We start from the raw sequence: 25,525 nt of genomic DNA on the forward strand, positions 1-25,525 counted from the left end.
ATTGTTGTCTCCTCCTGTCAAAGAAATGAACATGAGGTGAACACATTTTGACAGGTAATTACAACACAGTAAAACACAATAAAATAATAAATCCTGTACTGAGAATATAGCATTCGGGTTTCATATAGCATGTGCTTTATTAGAATGGCATTTTTTTTTACATGCTTTCAATTGAGGACTGACATCCTTTTTAAAAATCCTTTGAATAAATTAAATATGAGTCTTCTCTGCAGAAACCTGGACCTTTTTTTTGTGAGAAGCAAATGTAATGACACTTCCTAACAACTACTTTATTTCAGTGTCTAGGCAGACTAATGTGTGCATTTTAACTGCTCTTACATTTACACATAAACATAAACCATCACTACACTTTGCCCATACTGGCTATTTTTAAACTGAGATAGTGGTGCATTTTCATATACATACAGATGACGAGTCATATTATTCAAATAATTTACATCAGTGAAATCAATTGTATATGAGTCACTGCACCCATACTAATGTCAACATAGCTTAAAAAGGATGTTAGAAAAGGATGAGGACTGGTTTTACAATTAAATAAAAATCTGTGTTTATACACGTCAATATTGTTGCTGATTGTTTCTTTAAACATTGAGTGAATTCCACTTGACTACGAGTTGTGTTACGGTCAGATCCACTTTGCCACAACATTACACTACAACACATTGTGCTGTAAATCGTCTCCTCGCATACTTGTGAAAATATTCTCCCAGCAAAAACTTTGATTTGTAGCATAAACACAAAGAGAAGTGAGGGAAAACCTAACCTTGTGAAGCATCTTCATCAGAACCCAACATTATTTCCAAGGCCTGATCATCTCCAATTACTGCAAGGTGGGAGCACAGGTGTGTTCAGCAAAAAAATCCATAAAAAATTTGGGTAACGCTTTCTTTTACAGTCCCCCAATTACCTGGTATTTAGCTGGTAAATTCATGGTAACACTAAAGTGTTGCTAGGTAATTACCAAGGGTAATAAGATAAGTAAATACAGTGAAACCGTTGCCAAATTACTGGGTAATGCACGGTAATGTACTCGGTAAGTACAGTAAAACTGTACTGTAAAAGAAAGCCAAGCTTGTTTCCATGTAATTACACACATTTTTAGGGTTAGGTTTGTTAGATTACCCCTTGGGTAAATAGCTAGTAATTAGGGGACTGTAGGTACCTGCTTATTACCAGTTTATAACCCAATAATACACTTACATTTACCATAGTTTTGCCATAGTTTAGCTGTACATACCTTCTTATTAACAGCAGTAATAACACGCTATAATTAACTATATAGTTACCAGGTAAATGCCCAGTATTTTGGCAACAGTTTCACTGTATTTACTTTCTTATTACCATTGGTAATTACCTAGTAACACTTTGGTGTTACCATGAATTTACCAGGTAAATACCTGGTAATTAGGGGACTGTAAAAGAAAGCGTTACCAAAATTTGTTTAATGCCCCTCGTCAATATAAAGCAATAGATCCAAATATGTGAGTTTTCACCAGTACACACAGGACATACCCAGGCTGTTAACTTCATCATCACCATCATCATCATCATCAGACGGATCAGTGGTTGTTACTTTGACCAAGACCACGAGAGCAAAGAGCAGGACGATCATAGCCTTAGCTTTCATTTTCTACGAGAGAGTAAAACTGTCTTATATTCTGTGAGAAAATGAATGTTTCTTATCAAAATCTGCAGAAAGAAACGTAAAACTATAACTCACCTCTGCTATTAAACACAGCAACAGTCGTCGTTAACCTGGGTCTTTAACTGTGATTCAGCTGGTTATGACTTCAAATAGCAGACAGTCAGTATTTATGCAAGGAATGTCTCTTTGTTTAAAAGCATCTGGACAAACCACCCAGTTCAGTTTGAAGCAAACAGTAAAAGCTAAAAATAAACCTCTCGCTGAAGTGTAAAGTATTCTTTGATCACGAGGATTGAAGTGATTGACTGACTGATAACAGCCAGAAACATTTGTCCCTTTAGTTCCAACTAAAACAGAATCAGTGAGTTTGGAATGCTGACTCATTAAAGTGATATGTTCAATTTAAAAAAAACAAAACAAACACATGGACCAGGGTTTTATATGTTGATGTAATCTATGTGGTTGTTTTGTAGTTAAAGTTCAATGACACTTTGACAGGTTTTCTTTGTTGTTTGTTTTAAACAAACAACACTGTTTTTCTTTCTAATCTTCACCCTGTTGAATGAATCACACCTGGCAATCTCTTTGTCTTAGCTCTGTAACTGCAACACAGCTGAGGCTTCGGGCTTAAATAATCTAAACTCCTCTGATTTTTTCCATTAATCAAATACATATTTCATTTTATTATATTAAGCAAATGGGAAGGTTTTAATCTCTGATCCACACGCTGGTTGCTTGCTAACCACTATTAAAGAATACGAATATGAACAAGAGACAGAAGTTCTTTTTCTAAAGACGTCTGGAAGGCCTGGTACTTTGTCTTAGTTTGGCACAAATCTGTTACTTCTGTCCTTCCCCATATTCTGAAAACCTTTGGAATGATAATTACCAATGAAAAGGTGTGAATAAGAGGACATCTATACACATTTAAGGTTTTCTTTCCAATTATATCTTGTTATTTCTCATGTTGTTATTTCTCATCAAAACTTTTCCTCCAGATTCCAAGTCCAAGTTTCAAGTTTGGCCTCTTTATGTTGTACTAAAAACTGTCAAAGTAAATGATATTTTTTTTTTATTGTAAATCAAGCAATCCCAAATGTTGATATCAAGGTGTTCATTTTTATTATAATGTATGTTTCATATTTATTTATTTGTGTGTGTGTGTGTGTCTTGCCTCCATTATCAGCCACTCAGGTTGCTATAAGATTTCTGGTTTATTCGCTCTTCTCTACAGAAGAAAAATGTTAACAAAACCTCTAATACAGAACATTAAGAGACATCATTAACCACCGTTCTTAATTTATACATGAAGTCCGATGTAAAACAATGTACGAAAGGAGTAAGGAGAAAAAAAAACATGGGAAGTGATTTACACGTGATTGACACTTACACACAATTTACTAACAGGAAACGCACCAACAAGACAGCGCTAACCCAGCTGACAACACGTTTGTCCATAAATATGCTGATCTGGAAATTCTACTCTAATTCTCAGATACGAACAACTTTGATCTTTACATTTAACTTTTCCTCTTATCTAACAGGCTTTAGCCTTAACATTCCCCTTACCATAGTACACACACAGCAGAGTGCACCTTACTGTCTCACTGATATCCAGGATCAAACGTGTTAATTTGCTTCTTGTGCATGTGTCTTATTACAAAAAAAAAGTGAGTGATACAGACGAATGTCATTATGTAGTTTTGCGCCAGCGCCCCCCGGTGGGTCATAGTGAGAGAGTGCAAGGGGGTGTGTGTGTGTAAATCAATGTCTGGTCAATGTTCAACACTGGATGATATCAAGACACATGTTACAAATTCATAACACTGGTAAATACTGAGTTTTTGTAACTATGACATAATTACGAAAGTTAATATTCATGTCACAGCATCCTTTAAACCAAATATATAGCATTTTTTCTTTTTTGCTACACATTGTAATACAGCAGGGAATATACTATATTATGGAATATTAATCTGAAATATAAATATAAATACTAATTGCACACAAAGTAACCAACTTTATTGAAACCTTAAAGTAGATATGTTACGAAGTAATATAAAAACATCATACTCTAATTATTTAAATGAGTATATGTCAGTTGTGTTTATTTAATGTGCTGTTTAAGAAATCACTTGATCCTGGAAGCTATTGTTGGTGACTTCAGTCTGTTTCCTCTCGTTCATACGTGTTTTTTGCATGACTTCATCAGTAATGTTGTATTAAATTAGTGCACCAGCCTAATTATTTAATAACTGTACATGCAACATTAATTTGATCAGAACATTTCACATACCGATGATTGATTTTCATGTGTTATAGAAAGCATCCATCATCGGTATCTGTTTACAGCTCATCCACGCTGACAGAATTATCATCAAATAAATAGTGACCAGTGATAACAACATGACTCTACCACATTTGAAGATTCCTTGAATCCTGCAAAGGGGAAAAAAAGGAGAGGAACAATGAAAGATAGGAGAAAAAGAGTTGATTCCACTTACAGTGAAGCTGATACCTGTATGACTCTGAATGGTCGACAATCCAATTAAAAACTGGAATAAAAACTAAAGGTTGTTTGTATGGGAAACTCTAATATAGCTGCCAAACTGAGCTCAATGACGAAAGCAAGCTGATTGCTGGAATGACCGCGTGACATGGTTAAGATGTGACTTTTTTTTCCCTCATTTATAAACTCTTATCATCAAAACCTTGGCTTCTTCAGTATTCAAATAGTGGGAAGATCGTCTCACACATACAGCACAAAGCACTGTGTTATTTGCATTGACGTTATCACATTATGGCTACAATTCAACAGTCTGAAGGCTATTAGGCACAAAATTGTTTTTGAACACAAAAAATATTGTCACAATAAGACCATTTTCTAATTAAAGGACCACAAGTCACAAACGGGTTACCTCATGTGACTTTCTGCTTTAATAACTGGTGTTAACTGGTGATGTGTTGTCTACAGGTTGAAGTGTCTCCAGGATAACACACAATTTTTAAATATTACGCCCGTGTTTGTGCTGCCTGTTAAATAGTGTGAAGTACAGAGATTCGAGGTGATGCTGCACAGTCTCTGGTGAACACTGTGGCACCTGCTGCACTGAACTGTTGATTATATTCAATTGTGCACATGCTGCACAGATTACAGCCTTCTCCACTGTTTCAGACATAACATCAAGTTCGTGTAGACACGGTAAAGTTTATGTTCGACAAGTAAAAGGGCGAAGGGGAAAAGTCAAGAAAAGTAAGTGGTTCCAATTCAGATTCAGTGACGACGACAGGACAAGAAGCGATGAGGCAAGAGTCCAGGACAAACACTCTCAATTTGATCCAACACCCAAGTTTACACATCACTGTTTTGCACATTTTCTTAATCTGTTTTTATTTATTTACTCATTAAAATGCAGAATAATTGCATTTCAATATACACTTAAACAACTCTTTGGCCACAATATCTTTTCCTGGAAAAAAAAGAAAAGAAGGTTTGTTAACAATTGAGATGAACGTCTTTGCCAATTAATTAAAGTCAATCAAAAATAATTCAACCTCAGTTATAGGGAAATTCATTTTACAAATCATTGGTCAGGTTACTTTTGGTTAATTTTATAGGCGAAACAATCAATCACTTAAGACATTTTTGGATTCCTGTAACAACCATGCTGTTCACATTTCTCTGCACCTGATGAAGTCATTTAGTCAACAAAATAAACCTGCGGTTGCTTATGCAAATGAAGACGTTTGCAAAGCTACTGCTAAATGTCTGAACTCAGGTTGGGAATATTCTTCCACAAGACTGAAACTGACACACAAAACAGATTCACTTCAATTTCTCCAGTCAACAGCGTGTTAATGTCTCCAGTTTTGTGTAACTTTTCTGGTGCATCAACTCAGCCTTGTCAAGAGGAGGAGGCTCCGAGCTACATTTTGCTGCTGGGTCTCGTTACAGCACTGATATTAAAAGCAGAGCCCTTGACAGAAATTTGGACAACAGCACTACAGAGGAAACACGACTGTATTGTATTGATTTGGTCACAATCATTTCATGACAAAGTTATTCTCTTAACTAGGACACGACCATGTCTAAATGTTTATTCACTACAAAGACTGGTAATCAGCAGGGGTGTGCTGGTAGTTAAGGAGGTTGTACTCTATACAACACCATACTGCGTATGCTTTCCTCTAAAACATCATAAAAATATACCGACGGCAGTGGGTCATACCAAAATAAAGGGAAGGGGTGGAGTCTGTGTGCTTGTGTTTACTTTAAACTACACTCTAACTCAATTTTTCAGCTTTTACTGTCGCCTACACTATGAAACATGTTAGTTTTAATTCAGCAAAACATGACACATGACTCTATGTCCTAAAAAAAACAAAAAAATTAACAGCTGAAACATGGGGAGGCAAAACTAATTAAACAAACAATGGTGTTATTACAAGATGAAGTCATTGTCCAAAAGAGAATCACTGGGATGATAAAAACTTTTCATAAGTTTAAGTTTTCATTTCAGAATCTCTGCACTGGCTTCAGTCCACAGAGATGTACATGACCAGCCTTGTTAGGTGTTAGACACTGTGTGGAAGAAGTGAGCATCACATTAGTGTCCATTGTGTGGTGTCACAGCTGCTTCGAACAGCCACTTTGTGCCCCACGTCGCAAGTGTTGTTTACTTCCAACAGTACAGGTGAAAAAAAAAAAGAAGAAGAACAGATCTGTCCTATGAGATCTGGCTCGCACCTGGTTGCTGGGAGTCTCCAGCTTCCCCCCTCTCTGACTGGTGTTTATAAAGGTCACATGGCATGAGAGGGAGGGGATGTACCTGCTCTGCCAACACTGACTCATAGGGTGGCGCAGTCTCCAGGGAGAAGGAGATGGATGTGATGTGTTGATTCTCCTGCTCCTGCAGTCCCAGCGGGTAGCGGGAGGAGGAGAACCAGCCAGCACTGGCTGAGGTCTCTCCACAGTAGGGGGAAGGATCTTGTGTGGTGTGGTGAGGCTGCTCCTGCTGCTCTGGCCCTCTCTGGCAGGGGTCAAACAGGGAGTAAGGAGGTGGATCATCTGTCGGTATGTAGATCTGAGTCAGACCAGGGCCAACGCACTCCTCGTAACTGTGGGAACACAAAGAGGAAACAATTTGTGCTGAGCTGCTGATAGTAAAGAACCAAAAATTTATTTTCTGGTGTTTTTCTGGTGTGGATGTTGGCAGCAATTTATATTCCAATAACATCAACAATGACGTATAGCAGAATACTGAGGAAAATACTGAACAATCCTTTATTTCATGTTCTAGACACAGTCACAGGCAAAGGCCTCACTTTTTATAACAATCTCATCCTCAAGCCACATAGATGAGAGAAAGCATAGATTAAATATACAATGAAATTATAAAATCAGTGTGTGTCACGAGCCCTGGATTATCCAGATGCTCTTTGTTTGGATACTTTTTTGTTCTTTCTGTTTTCCTTACCTTGTTTTTTTTTTTTTTTTAATCTCTGCGTCTAGTTATCTGTTCCTTGTCTGCTGTTTTATTTGTATTTAACTTTTTCCTTGTGTGTCACTTGTTGAGTTTTGCTTCCTGTCCTTGTCTTCATCTGCCCCGCCCTAACGGGTTTCACCTGTGTTTTATTAGCCTCACCTGTGTTTTGTGGTTGAATTGTCTCATGTCACAATTCATCTGTTTGTTGCACTGGTTTTTATTCTGTGGTTTTCATGACTTCCTGGTCTGCTCCACCTTAGTTTGCTTTATTTAAGATTTTTTGTTCTGGGTCTTTCACCTTTTTTTTTTTTTTACACCAGTGTCATCTACCGGTAAGACAAACACAAACGATTGGAGCCACTGATTAATTTATTTTGCTTTGGGACATCTGACCTGAAACATTAATGTCATTAAGGAGTATTGAGGTGAAAAATGGAGACGGCAAAGCTGCAAATCTCCCACAGGAATTAAAAGCTCATCTCCTCCCCTGCATCCTTATACCTGACACTGGTGTCTGTTTCTGCAATAATCTCACACTAGATCATGAATGTGGTGCTTTACACGTGAGTGTCTCCCCCTTTGAGATGTGCAAAAAACACAGAACGGGCAGTTGTGGAGGTATAAAGGTAGCCCTCGTCAGTTGCTATTTAGAAGCATCTCATGCACAAGAGCATCCGCGCTCTTGTTTTCCATTTAAAGAGTTCTACCATTGCAGTACATTCAGTAAGAAGAATGTTATTTGGCTGCAAGCCATGTCTTGTGGAGGTTACAGATAAGTGAACGGAGGTTCTAAATGCATTCCTAATATTTTTTATGTATTATGAAGTCGTTCATGCCTTTTTCACGACTCATGTCATCACTGCTTCCAGCAAACAAACCAAAATTGGCTGCTAAACAAAGAGCATGCTACATGCTGTTGGCTGTGTAGGTCATTTCCTATATTCTAAACAGCATCCTGTAGGGATTTGTCTGCAGAGGCCTATTGATCTATTGATTGTGTCAGAGGATTTAAATCAGATTCAGACAGCCTGTCCAGCAAAGATGGAACACATCTTTCAACCAAAAGCAGTGCATTTGTGCTTTATGTTTGGGTCACATTGGCTCTGTGTATATACAGTGTGTGACGACTGCGTCACTGATCTGCTGCATGTCAGAACTTTTGTTGTTCAAACACGAAGCATGTCTGCTGCAGAGCTAGAGCTGATACTGTGTTTTCCTTTGAAAATGACCACAAATAATATACTTTTTAATGTGCCTCTGAAATCAAGTAGAACTCTTCTGTATGTGCTGATCAACTACTGATCTTGCAAATATTTCCCAATAAAAGCCTTGTTGGAAAACAATTTGATGAAAGGCAATGAGACTCTTGGGTAGATCAGTGAATGACTTGTTCTTCAATTTGAAGGTTGTGTGTTCGACTCCAGGCTCCACAAGTCTACATGTTAATGTGTCCTTGGGCAAGACACTCTTGATGGGCTGTGCTGGCAGTGTGTGAATGATGTGTGATAGAAAATGTGCTACACAATAACGTGTGAGTGAATGGCAAAACTGTAGCAGCTTTGAGTGGTCTCAAAAAGTCAAATTGTGGAAAAGATTATTTTCAGTGTATATTTTGTTTGCACACGGACGTGTATGTATATCTAGGTGAGCATCAAAAACATCAACCATAGGAAGCTGGTTTAAGCTGGTCCTCACAACTGGAACTGGAATGAACAGGATCTGCTTAGGTTTAGGGCTAACAATTGAATTGTGGTTTAGTTAAGGTTAGAGTTGGATATTAACTGGTTATGGATAAGGCGTTTAAGCTGTCCAAATGAATGGAAACTCGATGTGGAGTCCTTGAGAGGACAGCTGTATCTGTGTGTGTGTGTGTGTGTGTGTGTGTGTGTGTGTGTGTGTGTGTGTGTGTGTGTGTGTGTGTGTGTGAAAGCTTGCCCAGCTTCTCCCTGAGAGGAAGCAGAAGCCATTCTCCACAGGTGAGTGCTGATCCGTGAGAGAGATGGAGAGAGGTTTAGAGGGAGAGCGAGAGAGAGAGTTGTGTGTGTCGGAAGTGTTACATTCACAGTCTCAGTAGGTGAGTTCTCCGAGTTTCCCTCAACCATCTGTGGCCCTCACTCACACAAACATACACATACACATTCAAGCCAAACAAGCCAGCCAGAATTATTGTAAACATAGCAGAATTGCATGTATGTATATAGTCTGAGCATGTGTATGTTGGCTGCTGTCCCACTGTCCATGCCAAAAAGTGCAGCTCTCACACAGCCTGTCCAGAACACTGTGGTTCACTGCCAGTGCAACTGACGTAGCTCAGTAGCTCCCCCTCGCTTTTTTCTCGTTCCCTTTCCTGACATGTCTCTTCTTCTGTGTTTTCCTGTTGTGATGCCAGGATGTTGTTTACTTGTTGTTTATGCTGAGGTGAGAACAAACAGTGTGTTATGGTGTCTGGCATGTCCTTCTAATCAACATGTTTGTGTGTGTTTTGCACTAACAGTGAATGGAATAATCAGAAGCCATGTGGTACCTGTGAAACACAGATGGGAACATCTGAACACACACGCAGTTCTGAGATGGTGTTCATAGATACTCAGGGTATATGAAGACTCCCCACACCTGGGCTCAATCAACGCCAATCGGTGCCACACACACCTAATTGCAGTGAGTTGATTCTCCCACCACTCTCACAGAGCCAGAAGATTGAGTGCCCTCACACTAACCTATATCCAATTCTAACCATAACCCTAAAACCAAGTCCAAAACCTTTAAGTTGTCAGTACCAAATATCCTCACAAGGTCAAAATGTCTTCACAAACAGGTTTATATTGAAATGTGTCCACACACACACACGCACACGCACACACACACACATACACATACACATACACATACACATACACATACACATACACATACACATACACATACACATACACATACACATACACATACACATACACATACACATACACTGGAGGGAAGGGGTGTATGAATTATTAAAGTTGCCAATTAGACCAGCTGACATTTAGATCAAAAACACCATGACACTGGCCTTTAGCAAGTGCTTTCTTTCTCTCATTCACTCGCTTGCTTTCTCTAACACACAGACACACCCACCAACACACACACGCACACACGCATGCGCACCTTTTACAAAGAGCATCAGAGGAAGCAGTGCTCTCAAATAGATGAAATTACCACAGAAGGAGGGTCCAACTGCGTGCATAGAGAACAGTGGGGGACATGGGCTGAACCATCACTTGTATGTAAGTTGACATTTGACAAAAAAAGAGAAGTGACCCACTCTCATTTTACCATCATGGTCCAGCTTCTCCTGGATGAGGAAAGATTTATATTTATAAAAATGAAACTATTGCCAGCAACAGGAACCTTTTTAATTACAGGGATAGCTGGGTATTTTTTGAAGTGGTGTTGTATAATGTATATCATACAACATGTTAAATACAGATGACAGTTCTGTGTAAGCTCATTTTATCAAGGAAGCAGCCAACGGCAGGTGATTGCAAGCTCAGTGACCAGGGACAATAGAAAAAACAGACACCAGTTTAAGTGTAAAAATGGAGTGTTAAACTTTGCTGGTAGACAGCCTTTTCGAACTGGATGTTTGTGACCTCGTAAATGTCTAATATCCAAACTCCATTGAAAGGAACCGGGAATTGCTTTATTTTGTGACTTTGTTGTCATTGGTACGTACCTAAGTAACCAAGGGTGCTTTCACACGTATAGTTCGACTGCTTTGGTCCGCACCAGTCAGAAAAATGTTACAATGTAGCAAACAGACATGGGTACGGTTTGCTTTCACATATGCAGAGTTCTAAACAAACCAAAATAGACCGTGAAGACCATTGGCACCGGAACTGGACTAACCCCCGATTTCCACCGGGCGCGTCACCACCACGGAACGCCCAACAGTCACCGGAGCTGATCGCTGCCACTCTAATCAATGTGAGCATTTCCACCGGGCACGCCGCTGCTTCTTGTGTAAATACGGCTGACTGCGGGGTTATCACGTATCTCATACCCATAATGCATTAAACTAGACTGTTTCGTCCCCTTTGGTTTGGTTGCTTTCACACCAGAGGAACTGTACCAAAGTAGGGCGGATAAAGCGGTCCGAAACCACCCCTTCAGGCAGGTCCCAGACCGGTTGATTTGGTTCGCACCAAAGGACTGAGATTACATTCACACCTGTGGTGCGCACACCAAATGCTGTAGGTGTGAAAGCACCCTTAGTAACACAAACATACAGTTTGAACAGGCAGTAAACCAGCAGCTCCCATGTCCTGTGAACCAAATGTGCTCTTTTTATTAGTGGACACTGGGGCAGGGGGTGCGTAATTTAAGGTGTTATGAATACCACATTCACAGTGAGACCACAGCTACCTTTGATTCATATGAGCACTTACCGTGGAGGTGAGTCTGGGTACATGTTGTTGACCTGCGACAGAGACTCTCTGTATGAGTCAAAGTCTAATCCAGGTGGAAAGTCTTCTAAGCAGGTCGACCTCAGTTCTCCCACTGAACCTCCATAGGAAAAACCATCTGGTCCTGCAAAGACAGAGACATGGATCTAATGGCATACTCTCAGGGAACTTCATTACATCTCAGGTGTCCAGTATCATTACAAGTCTCGTTTCTGCAACTACTACCTTAATGAAAGAGATGTGATGTTTCACCTGTTCATCAATGACCTCATCAGTAATTGACTAAATGGTTTTGTGGGATCAGTCAGGAAATGCGGTAACAGACTAACCGTAGCTAGCTCGGAGGTGAGGGTTGCGGAGTCGACTGTCTTTGCGCAGGCTGCCGATGATGATGGTGATGCAGGAGAGGAAGAGGACCAGACCTATAACGATTCCCGCCACCACCAGAGGAGACACCAGCAGAGACGCCTCCCCTCCCGACTCCCTCACACTGCGGCAGTCTGGGTACTCCACATGGCTCTGGTTGGAGCTCACTGCAGGTGGATGGAAAGAATTGGATGATCATGTACATCAGTTCAAATGAATTCAGTTTATTCATTATTACATGGAGTATAGACCTTGAAATGTGCAGTATCAATCAGGACAGCACAAAACAAGTGCATCAATATAAACAACATTAAATCGCTAAAAAGGAGAGCAAAGTCAACCCCATACAATATAGGTCAAGTTAACAAAAGCAGATAAATGAGCTCATTAACTTTCTGTTATTACTGATAAGATGGTGTTGGAGGGGAGTCAAACAGTTTGTCATTTTGTGTGATGTTTGTTGTTTGCCTGTTTGTGTTTATAGGGGCTCAGGTTTAGCCCTCATTACATCATCAGAGTCTTCTGTTGTGAATAATCGATGACAACAAAGAGACACAAAATAACCACAGAGACATAAACTGACTACAAAGAGATGCACAATGTAACTCCTAAATCTATTGACAATTCAAGAAAACATTCAGAGTGGACAAAATGGCCTCATTTGAACTCATCTTGTCTCTGAAGTTCTGAAATCATGTAGCTGGAAATAATGGTCTCTGTCTTTAGATGTACATTCTTTGAAAATCTAAATAGGGTAACATCATGTAGATACATACAATAGCCCCTTATATTCATGTCAGTCGTGTTTTCTATCTATCTATCTATCTATCTATCTATCTATCTATCTATCTATCTATCTATCTATCTATCTATCTATCTATCTATCTATCTATCTATCTATCTATCTATCTATCTATCTATCTATCTATCTATCTATCTATCTATCACAATGACAATAGTGCACCATGGGGTCATGTTACATAACTGTTGTCTTAACCTGCACACATCATACTCTCTTCTTATTCTCTCCCTCTATCTTCGCGTCTTTCCAGCCACCTCTTTCTCCCTGAGGACTCATTCCATTTCAGTGTGACAGATAATTAGAGGTAGGGTTTATATACACACACACACTCACACACACACACACACACCCTCTTCCCTCTCTCTCGCTCAGTCGGTATCATCATTAGATTACAGAACAATCCTGTTCCCCTCTTCTTCTGTTTAATGTCTCAGCTTTCTGCTTGCTCTGCCTGTCCACCCTCTTCCTGTGTTGTCCGTCATCCTGCCAGTCATCCAAATCTGTCTTTCTATGTTTACAACAGAGCCGAGAGAGGGTTAGACCCCCGTTCATTCTCTTCCTTTCTGTTGCTTTATTCATGTTGCAACAACAGTGTGCGGATGCTGTCGCTCTTTATCTCTAAAACGTGTGCGACACACCTCAGACATTCACATGAAGCTTGATAAAGTTCAACATTTTAGCTTTGGGTTTCATATTTTTTCTGCAAATACACTGAGAGCCAAGGTAAAAGAAAAAAAAAAACATTATATAATCAAGTAGCCACTGCTGGATTTAAGTGTTTTCAGGGTGTGGCTGTTACCATTGGCAACAACAATGTGACAGCAAAACAAGGTGTCAGTGTTTTATTTTTTGTCCAACATGATTATTCTTATATATATTAGTTCTTTCTTTCTTTCTTTCTTTCTTTCTTTCTTTCTTTCTTTCTTTCTTTCTTTCTTATTTATTATATTTATCAGTGATTCCAGTTGTGGCCAACTAGTGGGCTATGTGGTACTGCAGGTTGGCCATGAAATACGAATGTCATTCGATATAAATGAACATATCAATTGTGCAATTCAAATTTAAATTGCTGTAAATTATGTGTTATACATTCTAAGAAATACTTGGAAGGAATAAAACAAAGCCATGGTCTTTAAATACTAACAGGTAATACTGTATATAATATAGCAATATTGTAACATTTTATGTGTAAGTCTCCAGTGTCGACCAGTCACCATACATTGCGACCAGTCACCTAACATTTCAGTATTAGCACTGAATTTGAATTTGTTAATTGTTATTTAAGTTGATGGATAATTTCTCAATCAGCTGAGAGTGAGCACTTTGTTGTGAAGCTAAACCTTTCTAATATCACATAGCTGTAATAACCTAACATAACCGCATGTGTTGGAAAATGTGCATGTTCAGAAATAAGATGTATTCCATTGTTCACATGAAAACAATAATACACTCAACAAAAAATACAAACGCACGAAGAACAACTTGTTGTTATTGTTATGTGACAAAACAGAGTAACTACCCAAAAAATAACAGTACAACTTTATCAATAAAGTGGCTTTAATTTGCGAGCATTAGAATCAATTTCAAAACAAAAGTCCTGGAGTAATGGCAGGAAGAACACAATGGGGGTCGATGATCCAAGTTCACAAACTTCAATAACGTGTGTGTCCACCATTAGCCTCACGCAGAGCGCTACACCGGCAACGCATGGACATCACCAGGTTGTCGATCGTGGCCTGGAATGATCCTGGAATGATGCACATTCAGTTGTGTTTCCACAGATGTAACGCTCAACCCAGCACTCAACATGCCAATGGCACGCTCCCTCATGATTTGTGACATCTGTGGCATATTGACAAGTGACAAAAGTCCACATTTTGGTGTGCCCTTTTATTGACCAGACCATAAGGAGCGTCTATGTACTGATCACACATATTGACCACCACTCTGCCATGCTCCATGACTCTCTTGAGTTGAAATACTCAATCTGAGATTGTAGTCAATAGGAGTGGCCAAGTGACACTGGACTACTGGGTTTGAGCAAAACAAATCATTCCATAAACAAATGCATCAAGAATCTGAGCGAATGTCATGACATTCTATTTTTGTTCACCATTTCAAGTGTGTGTGTTTATATTTTTGTTGAGTATATATATGGTAATTATTGATCCTAGTCTCATTTGATGATCAGTCGTGATTTAAGATTTGGGTGAACTTAAGAGGATTTCCAGATGGGCCCAAATGGATGTTGGACAGGCATTTCAGATATGCAGAGATGCAGCCACATGTAAAGCAGGAACAGTGGCCTATACTGCAGTACTAAATGTGAAATATTTCCTAGTGACTGATCCAAACAGGAACTGCATGCTTTTTTCTCGTCATGCTACAAATTGCGCTGAATATAAAGCAGACGAGTAACAATCAACATTTCCCAATGATGTACACTCACAATATCTTTTGCATTCCAGTCTCTGTGCGTCCCTATTATTCACTTCTCATCTCTTTTCCTCCCTCTGAATGTCTGCGTCTGTAATTCTGTTGTCTACAGTAATTTGGTCTCACACAGATTGCAGAGAAGAGGAAAATGTTCTCTCACCCCAAACAGTTCCCAGCAGACCTCTTTCCTCTCAGCAACGTCTCTTCTCTCACACTCGCCTTTGTCTGCTCTGTCTTCCTCTTCTAACATGATTTTCTCTTCATTTTGCTTCTCATCTCTTCCTCGTAAAATGCTTCATTTTCTCCAGAGAAAACTTACATGGAAATCTATAATAATATGGATTTAAATTCACATACGCTCCACTTGTAAGGACACACACACACACACACACACACACACACACACACATGCTCATCTGGCAAGATTTGTTTCCATGTAAACGAGGCACATATTTTAAGTTAAATTGTAAAAAATCTCATCAAAATATTAACATTTATAAAGCGTCTTGTGAATTCAGTGTTCTGTAACAAAGCTGTCCAGCAGATGTCCTATTTGTTCTTTCTAGTTCAGTGCAATTTAATCCAGAGAATTGAGAAACAGATGACAAAGGAGGCAAGCACAAAATCATTATGATATATCAAAGAAGAAAGGAAGAGAAAGAAAGGGAGAAATAAATATACAAAATAGGAGAAACTGCAAATGGTGCCAGTGTTATATTTCAAAACTATAAATTGGACAAAGCTACAGGATGAGATGCATTAACGTGTGCCTTTATTTGTAATGGTGAATTATTGACAGTATGAATCTTAGTGTACACAGTATTTACCACATATCCCACAAAAGCAGGGGGAAGCAAATTAACTGGAGACCTATGAATCTTGAGACATCCAGCATTTGAAAAAGCCATGAATCTTCTGTCACACTTTCTTTACACTAATGAAATTACTCCATACTCGCTAACTGTGGCTATTTTACGATGTCCAGATATTTCCTGTGATTTAATGTTCACATATGCAGAACTGTATCAAGTAATTGTCTAACGCAACATCACAATTTCTAGAACATTAAGTAAATTGGTGGCGCCGGAATACAGCACATTCCTGCTTTATTGTAATGTTGGGTCACTCACAACATTTTATGTCAATTTGACTTAAAGGCGCCATATATAAGAATGTGGCCAAAAACAGTTACTACACTCAAATTAAAATACCGAGGTCTTTTAGGTTTCGTTTTCTCCACCATTGTAGCTCACACTTAACTGGCAACCCGTGGTTGCTCCGCAGCAGAGACTTTACTGACTACTGACTGCAATGATTGGTAGATGATGGTAGGCGGCGCCACATGCCAGAAAATAAACATGATTTGCGGTTCGCAAAATATGTGAATATTTTGGCTGTACTGTTGTTGTTGGTGAGTTCGGTATGTTATATGAACATTATTCCTGAGTCTCTGTGACATATTAGGAGGATTTTGTGGCCAGTTGCTTTAGATTTATTACAAAATGCACCTTTAAAGGGACACTGTGTAGTATTTATGGGTTTATATGACCCAAAATCCACTTTTGTATACATATTATGTGCTCCTGCATTGTCTAGTCTCTGTATAATATTATTTGTTTCATTTTCGTAGTGTTTCAAAAAGTCATGTAAAATAACATGGTCGCGGGCCGCTACTGCATTGCCACGACGCCATGTTTCTACGGGAGCCTGTAAGGACAAACGCGAGAGAACAAATCAAGCGTCGCTTTACTTGTAGCAGAAGTCCCGCCTCCACTCTCTACGGCCGCGGTAGCTCCGCCCTCTCCCTCGCCTCACGAACCTCATCTGCTGACACGGAGAAAGACGACGAGGACGACATTTGACCGGCTGAGGATACCGTAGCGCTCAGGGAAGGGAGGGGGTGAGCAGAGGAGCAGTTCTTTGTTGTAAATTCCAGCCTCTCCTCTAGATGTCACTATAAACTACTTACTTCACCTTTAAGGGCTTGGAAGAAAAGTTCCAGAAAAAAACATACATGGCCATTCATGCTCTCTCACAGGGAATTTCTTGAAATCATCCAGACTTTTGTGCATGCCTGACAGCAATTCTTGTTTTTTTTTTCTCTTCACAAGACAAATCCACAACCCACCCCGCCCCAAACCCCATTCAAAAAAGAAAAAGAAAGAAGAAAGGCTGCATCAGTAAACTTGTTGCAATCCGCTCCACATCTTACTTGGTTCCTGTCAGTGTAGTTTTCCACTCTCTCCGACTCTCTGCTCACTCACGCCTCATCATTTCACTCTCACTCACCTGAGCTCCCAGCTGCATCTCATTAGCAATCAAGCCAACATAAAGGCCTCTCCTGCTCTCTCACTCTCTCCTAGATTGTTCTTCCTACTTACATTCAAGACTCTCCAGCATTTGTTCCCTGACGGATGTTTTGTTAATGCTCCAGTCTGCCTCTGACCTACAGTATCCTGCTCAGCCTTGTGTTTCTGACTACGAATCCTACGTCAGCTTTTCCTGGTTTCTGCTTCTCTGCTGTGACGATATATCTGGTGAGTCTCTTGTTTGGACTGTTGTTGTTGTTGTGGGAACAGACTCACTTGCTTACCCTGACTTAAAAACCCACAGAGTTTAACTACAAGCAATCCCATTAACACTGAGCGTTGACAACACATTTGAACAAGTGCAATTTGCATCACCATAGTTATGCCACAGTTTGTACTATTGGAAAAATTCCAATGGTTTTGGAAATGTGTTGTTCATGTACAACTGCAGTGTTTTTTCTCTAAAATCAATTTCCATTTTTTGTTTTCTCTTCATTTAAATCATCATTAATTGTCCTGTGCAAATGGTCAAAATCACTTTTCAATCAATTTTCATTTTTTGCTTACATGTTAAAACGGACAATATCAGAGTTGAGCCCTGTCTGGTAGGAGCGCAAAACATAAAGGCAAAAAAAAAAAAAAAAACCCTCCTTGTGCTCCTTCAGGTGCCCAAACCAATCCATAAGAGGTCACAGCAATGGTGCACTCACTCCCACTACCCAAAAACAGAAAACAAAAATGCATACAAGAAAAAACAAGGTTTTAGTGATGATTGACTTTCACGTCCAGCTTATGGCTTCATAACCTTTTTCAAATCTGACTGTTTCTAGAGGGTTTTTGCCAAGCATTCGATATGAGCAGCATGGAGTGTTCACTTCAAAACGTGATAACTGCTATGGGTGGTAGAGTGTATATATGGTATACTATATGTTCATATATAATGAAACGGCAAGAGTGGTAATTCACTTTGACAGGTTGTCACTAAAGCTTACTGTTGAATATGCAGCCACCTCTTACCATGTACTACAGTGTGACGCAAAAGAGCAGTTCTCCTGATGCTGACACCAGACTTCTGCTGAGTGTTCAGACTATTTATGTGTGTTTGTTCCCTTGAAATATTCAGCTTTTGTTTTTTTATGGACATGACAACTGGACTTCATCCCTGAGCATCACAGGTAGAGTTTTGCACTAACAAGAAACTCATAAGACATGAGACATCCAACTGTTAGTTTGTGACTTTTGGCAGTGCCTTCATTTCAGAAAGCAGGGCCACCTTTAATGTTCATGGTTTAGTGATATTAACAACCTTAGGGAGAGGAAAAAAATGTGGAAGCAGAAGAGATCAGTTTTTCATCCAATAAAAAGCAACAGAGGAAACAAATATTACTTATGAATGATGAGTATGAATGCCTTGAGCACACTCATCCCTCTGTGTGAGGATATTGGAGCCATTGTATATAAATAAGGTGCATTCAAATGGAGTTCTTATATGAACTCAACCCAGCATATCTACATGTTACTCTTGTTTTTAAAGGTTCTGAGCTCAGGATGACCTGAATCCACTCTTTTCCTATGGCCTCATACCTTGCATGAATAGATTACATGACATTTTCAGCACATTCTGTCGCTGAAGCAGGAAGCAGCGTTTTCCATGTGGGAAAGTCATCTATTGTTCAACGGCATTGACATCACACCTCAAATAGTCATGATTTGGTCATTTACTACCTTCTTCTCCAGTAAATGTTGCAGTTCACAATAAGGTGGATATGATGTGTATGTTGTGATTAAGGGTTAATGAGTTCCACTTGAATACAGCAGTGTTGCTGGTCAAGTGTTTTTGAAATGAAAGGTCAGAGGAAATGCATCATTGCTTTTGATGGTTGTACAGTGGAGGTGCAGCATGACATACAGTGGGTCTCTATTGCAAACCAGTGTGGCTAATTCTTTCATCCCCTTTTGCCAGAACTTGAGCACTAATTGACATGTATATTTTCTTTCTGTGGGTGAACAGAAATGAAAGCATTTTTAAGTACTTGTAGAATGTTTTTGTTTAGCTCCACTACAACGTACCTTAAACAAAACTGCCCCGAAATAATAAATTGTGCAAACATCTAACAATGTAGATTTGTATTCAGATGTTTTTGGGACAGTCATTGGGGAAATGAAGGCATGTAACCACAGTGTAATTAAAAACATGCTGTAAACACACAGACAGCCTTCAGGCAGTTTTTTTCAGCTATTAATTTCAACTGAAATTAATAATTTGGGTGATGTATAAGGTCAATAGATGGATGCTGTGTGTTTTGGTGTCAGCCCAAATTGGGGAGTCTTTTATTTTGGGGTGTCACACGCTATAAAGGTTAAGAGCATGTGATATTGACTAGTGCTGCGTATGCTGCATCACTTTGTACATTAGCTGCATACATTATACAGGAGCGTCAAGCGACCACTCTGATTCAATCTGACAGCTTGTCATTATGAGTTACAACCTCCTTCTCTTCAATATGAAACATACCACAGCAATGGCCGACTATGCATCGTGGCAGAAAAGGTTTGTGGCAGAACGTTCGATGAGGGACGATAATAAACATGACTGAAGCCTGAACTGCAACGTTGTTGTCAATTTTCAGAGTAACATTGTGACACGCATACAGTATAGTGTGTGTGTGTGTGTGTGTGTGTAATTTTTAAAGAGTCATTTGTTTTACCAATCTAAATGTTGAGCATCCTGAACTTCTTTTGTTTTAACTTTTAAGGGTTGACATAAACCCCTTTAAACCATTCCACACTGACTCAGAAAAAAAACTAGAAGATGACTTTTATAAAGAAACATTCGCTGATTTATTAGAATATATTTTTAATTGTTGATCTAAAATCGCACTGCATCGTGCAAAAATAAATGTAAACAAGACACCATTCTAAAACAAAATATTGAATTTCATATACAATTTGATGTTTATTCAATGTATGTGTTGGAATCAAGACCTGGGTCCTATTGTCTTAGTCGGATAAGATGGATAGGTTTGTTTGACATGAAGTTTTCCACTGTTTTTTTGTTTTGTTCCCCCCCCCCCTCATCACAATATACTGATTAGAAGCCCATGAATCAAATGACTGCTGCAGGGAGTGACATTTTTCTCTGCATTTAAAGTTACCATTGAGCGTCATCTTTATTTTTTAATTTTGTCATTGCTGGGTTGACTTGATTAAATGCTCTGCTGCAGAGTTTTCATATCAAGAGCTATGAGGCACTGCTGGGAACTGTCTCCTCCTGATTTAGTTTCTCCCTATTTTCTTTTTTTTTTTTCTTCCGGCACTGACTGAAAACACAGTGAAAACACATCTCTTGAGCTGGATTTGCATCAACTAGCACAGACACTAATTAACCTCTCAGCTGGTGTTGTTGATGTTCAATTATGATATATTTCTTCAACATTTTAACTCAAGGGGGAACTATTTGACACAATTATATATATATATATATTTTTTTGTGCTATGAGTACAGAATCTTTAATATTAAAATGTGTCTTGCATATGGTAATGAGTTGTTAAACATTGTGATTACAGCTATACACTTGTATTTCTACATGAGTGTGTGTGTTCAGCACCAGGAATAGCAGGATGACCTACAGTATCTGAACCTCTGGAGATATTCCACTGCTTGCAGAAACAATGTTGTTCCTCCTTTTCTGACACGTGAGCAGTCCCAGAACTAAAAATATCCCCCTCAGAAAGACTGGAGTAAAACATGACTCTTTCTGTTGAATATGCAGAAGCAAGAAAAACCAATAACAGGTAGAGCTACAGCGCGCTGAGCACCACCTCACATAGAATGGCAAGAATTTTAGTTTCCAAAGCAATCAATATATATATATTTTTTTAGGAGTTTATGCTACTCAAAATATTAAATAACATGTATGTCGACACAGGTATTTCATTGGCAGTGATCACAATAATAATTTTAAAAAATCCTCAACGCTAAATCATCATTTGCAGATATTGTGGCTATGACAAAAAGTGTCACATTATCTCACACTGCACTGGAAAAAAGCTTCAGCCTTCACAGACACCCACACTACATCTTTGTCACACGTGTGTCCTCCTGTCTTTCTGTCCTTCATCGCTGTCTTGCTGTTCCTCTTCTTGCTTTCTGTGTTCCCTTTCCTTCCTGATTTTGTATTGGACAGATGCCAGGAGGGCTTTGGGGCTGGAGGACAGAGGACATTTGCCATTAAACAATCATGCTGAATCTGGGATAGGAGGAGGAGATGAAGGAGAAAAAGCGAGGACTTGGTAGTGAAACCTTCACACCAGTGAGCTCGAAATTTCCTCTTCTGCTTTAAAGAATCGCGTCACACCAGGTGCAAAGGCACTGCTTTGCCGTTCTCTCTGACTGAGCATTTTACAAAAGTTTCATATTTAGCTTCCTCTCATTGTATGAATTGTAAAAGGATGATTGGATGTAATAAAGAGGGAGAAGGAAATCCAAATCAAATCTAAGACATTTAAAATATATTGTATTCACTGAAGCACAGACGGCCATCCGTCATGCCTCAGAGTGTTTATTAATTAAGCCTTTAAAGACAACATAAGTTCAAACAAATCCATCACTGATGCAGCCTGTGGGATGACGGTGACACTGATGCTCTCCATCAATTACTCACAGCTAGATTCTACAGAGTGACCGGGCAATGCAAAAGTGCTGTCATGTTTGAATAAATTCATGAAGAACATTAATGTGCCAAGCCTATGTCTGCATAGAAAAAGACATTACTTTAAATAAGCATCATGGTTTTCGCTAACTGTAATTGCTATCCAGTGGTTGTACCAATGCAGTGTTTTTTTAGTCTTCAATTATTTGCAAGGGATGTTCTACAAGAAGGTAGTGAGACCTGCTATCATGTATGACTTGGAGACAGTGGCACTGTCTAAAGCTGAAGAGCTGAAGATAAGATTTTAATTGGGAGTGACCAAAATGGACAGGATTAGAAATGAGTGTATTCGAGGGACAGCTCAGTTTGAACGGTTTGGAAATAAAGTAATAGAGGCAAGGTTGAGATGGTTTGGTCACGTGCAGAGGAGGGATTGTGATTGTAAAAAACCCTTTTGTTTTAAAGGAGACATATTATGTAAAAACATTTTAATACATATATCTGGGACTCTGGAGGCCCTATGAGTAGGCACATTGTGTAAAAAGATGACTCGCTCATATTTTTGTGGTCCTTCTCAGTCTAAGTACAGGGGATAAAACACACAATGTTGACTTCCGAACTCATTTGTATGTCACAATGAGACATTTCTGTAATTGTTGTCTCGCGGAGCTACGCTTTGTCCCTAAAAAAACGTGAGCGTGCAGGCGAGGGCAATAGTATCCGGAAGAGCAGAAGTACTCAAAGTGTTCTATTCTTGGCTGCACAGTGCAGCACAGAGTTCTACACAAACTTCCAGCGTCAGAGGATTTACGTGTCCAGTGGATACATATTATAAATGGCGCCAATGTACTGGCTAGAGTCTGCAAATGATGGCTTTTCCAAATGCTAAATGCTGTTAGCTGCCAGAGCCTCAGTGACGCTGATGCAGTTTCCTGTGTCTCATTTGCATGTAAAGAGACACGCACTCAAAACTGAGCGTTTTGAACAGGGCTGTTTTGGCAGGGTGATTGAACTGCTGTGGTGCTTCATCTTTAAGGTATTTTGACCAAAGCATGTCACAGACATGTTTATTAGGACCCCAGGGAACTAGGTTAACTTGTAGAAATAGGGTATTATATGTCTACTTTAAAGCTTGTATTAATTTACTATGCCCTGTGTATTTTTATTTATTAATTTGATATTTCCCTTTTCACAGCAGCCATGTTTTGACATGTCTCAGCAGGAAAAGCAGAGGTGTTCACATCACATTAACGAGGGCTCTCTGTTCAGTTCCTGAAAGTCAGTGTGACAGTGAACCAGCACACATCCTGAAACTGTCAAACAAAAGCAAAACAGTCTGTGAAAGTGAAAAATACAATTCCTGATAAGCTGATGAGTTTGCTGTGTGTCTTTAACACTGTACGGGCTGTGAAAGCTGTACGCACACATGCACGCACGCACACACACACACACCCTCTCCTCTGGCTAATGCTGTTTCAAGGTTGACAAGGCATCACAATGACTGACGGGTACATTGGTATAGACTGAGTGACTATGAGGGTGGTGACACGAGTCACGCACTTTGCTGACTGTGGGCAAAAAAAAAAGAATTTGGCAGCTTTTTATTGACATGATAAGTGTCATTCGATGTTGACAGACAGCAACTTGGCAATAGTAAACCCTGACCCTTCTACAACTGCAAACAGCCTAGTTTTAACTATTTCATACCTGATCCAAATTTCTGCTGTTGGATGTTCAGCAGCTGCTGGATTTTATTTGTGCTGTCTTCTAAGCAGGGACAGAGCCTCCTATGCCAGGGTCAGAACGTAATAAAATTATAAAAAGCCCTACTGGGCAAAGGCCCCAAGGCTCTGGGGTTCTAATACATGTATGCATTTAATGTTTTTATGGTGCAAAGCAGAGCAAGTACAAAAACATAAAAAGGCCCCAAAACAGACATGAAATAAAAGAGACCTAGTGACTGCAAAGAGGCACAAACTGACAACAAGGATGTAATGTAATGTAATGTAACAAGGAGACATAGAATAACCACAAAGACTTAAACTCACTGTGTTGTGACACCAAATAACCAGAGACATAAACACACTCAAGGAGACAAACGATTAAAGAAATAGAAACTGACATAAAATAACACAAAAGGATATAAACTACGGAAATAACAAAATAACAATAACAGCTGACCACAAAGAGACTAAACTGACTATAAACGAGACACAAAATGACCTCAGAGACATGAACCGACTACATGGTGATTGAAAATAATCACATAGAGACATAAACTTATTACAAAAAGTCCCCAAACTAACCACAAACGGTAACATCAGCTTTCAGTCAGGTCATACTTTTGTTTCTGTTTGGAATATGAATTTATTTTTTGATTACTCACTACTATCCTCTCTCATTTCAAACAACTTCACCTCTTCCACCCCAATTAGTTCCACATGTGACCAATTTAACTCAACTCCCCTCAGTATTTGGCTCCAGTTCACCTTTCAGTTTCTGCCAGTTCATCTTGTTCCAACATTTATTTTTGGTAATTCATTGTGTGTGACTTTATGATTTTTGACGTGTCTGTGTCTGAGATGTCACAATGTCCTCTGGATTCTCAAAGCTTTAATTCACCTGCACATTCTCCTCTTCACTCCACTGATTACATGCTTCGCTTTAATTCACATCACCTGTATTCATTCAGGTTCACCTGTTACTCATGCTTACCTTGTAGTAATACACAATGACGCTCAGCTCACATTACACTCCCGGCTGCATTGTCATGTCAGTCCATCAGCTTTCCAGCTGTTTCTTTCCACTGCCAATCTATCTTGTGAGTTACACTCTTTTGCCTTTTCCCCGACATTCTTTCCTGTTGAGTTTTGCACCTCTGTTTGTTTTTGAACTGCCTCACAGCGTACTGACCTTAACATTGCCTTCAGTAAACCCTCACAGTCACAACAAAGACACACAAAATGAACACAAATAGGTACAGTATACACTGAGACAAAAAAGATGCAAAAGACCTACAAAATATAAACAAAAAGATACAGAATGACCACAAAGATATGGAAACTGGCAAGAATGAAACACAAGATGACTACAAAGTGACATGAGCAGAATAAGGACAAAGAATGATCACAAAGCCACACAAAAAATGCAAACAACCACTGACACAGAATGATTACAAAGAGATGCATATTGACCGGAATGAGATGCAAAATGGTAAAAAAAAAAAAGGACAAAGCAATCAGACACACAAAAAGACCACAAAGAGTTTTTAACGGACAACAAAATGGAAACTAGTTACAATTATTTAGAACCAGTGTGGCACCTGCATTCAATTCTAAACCTTCATCTTACCACAGTGCATTC

At 39.3% G+C, this 25,525-nt stretch overlaps 1 protein-coding gene across 1 annotated transcript in view; it reads right to left on the bottom strand.

Annotated features, from left to right (window-relative positions):
• Nucleotides 1-6,396: 6,396 nt before the first annotated feature.
• Nucleotides 6,397-25,525, bottom strand: part of bean1 (brain expressed, associated with NEDD4, 1) — a gene marked incomplete at both ends in the record, with an annotated part of 29,190 nt that continues 10,061 nt past the window's right edge. Inside the window, 3 exons of the mRNA XM_083897729.1 lie at nucleotides 6,397-6,787; nucleotides 11,580-11,721; nucleotides 11,927-12,130. Coding sequence (XP_083753855.1) covers nucleotides 6,397-6,787; nucleotides 11,580-11,721; nucleotides 11,927-12,130 — 737 coding nt within the window. The remainder of the gene's footprint in view (nucleotides 6,788-11,579; nucleotides 11,722-11,926; nucleotides 12,131-25,525) is intronic.

Source organism: Microchirus variegatus (assembly GCF_963457635.1).
Source record: "Microchirus variegatus genome assembly, chromosome: 11".
Lineage (NCBI taxonomy): Eukaryota > Metazoa > Chordata > Actinopteri > Pleuronectiformes > Soleidae > Microchirus > Microchirus variegatus.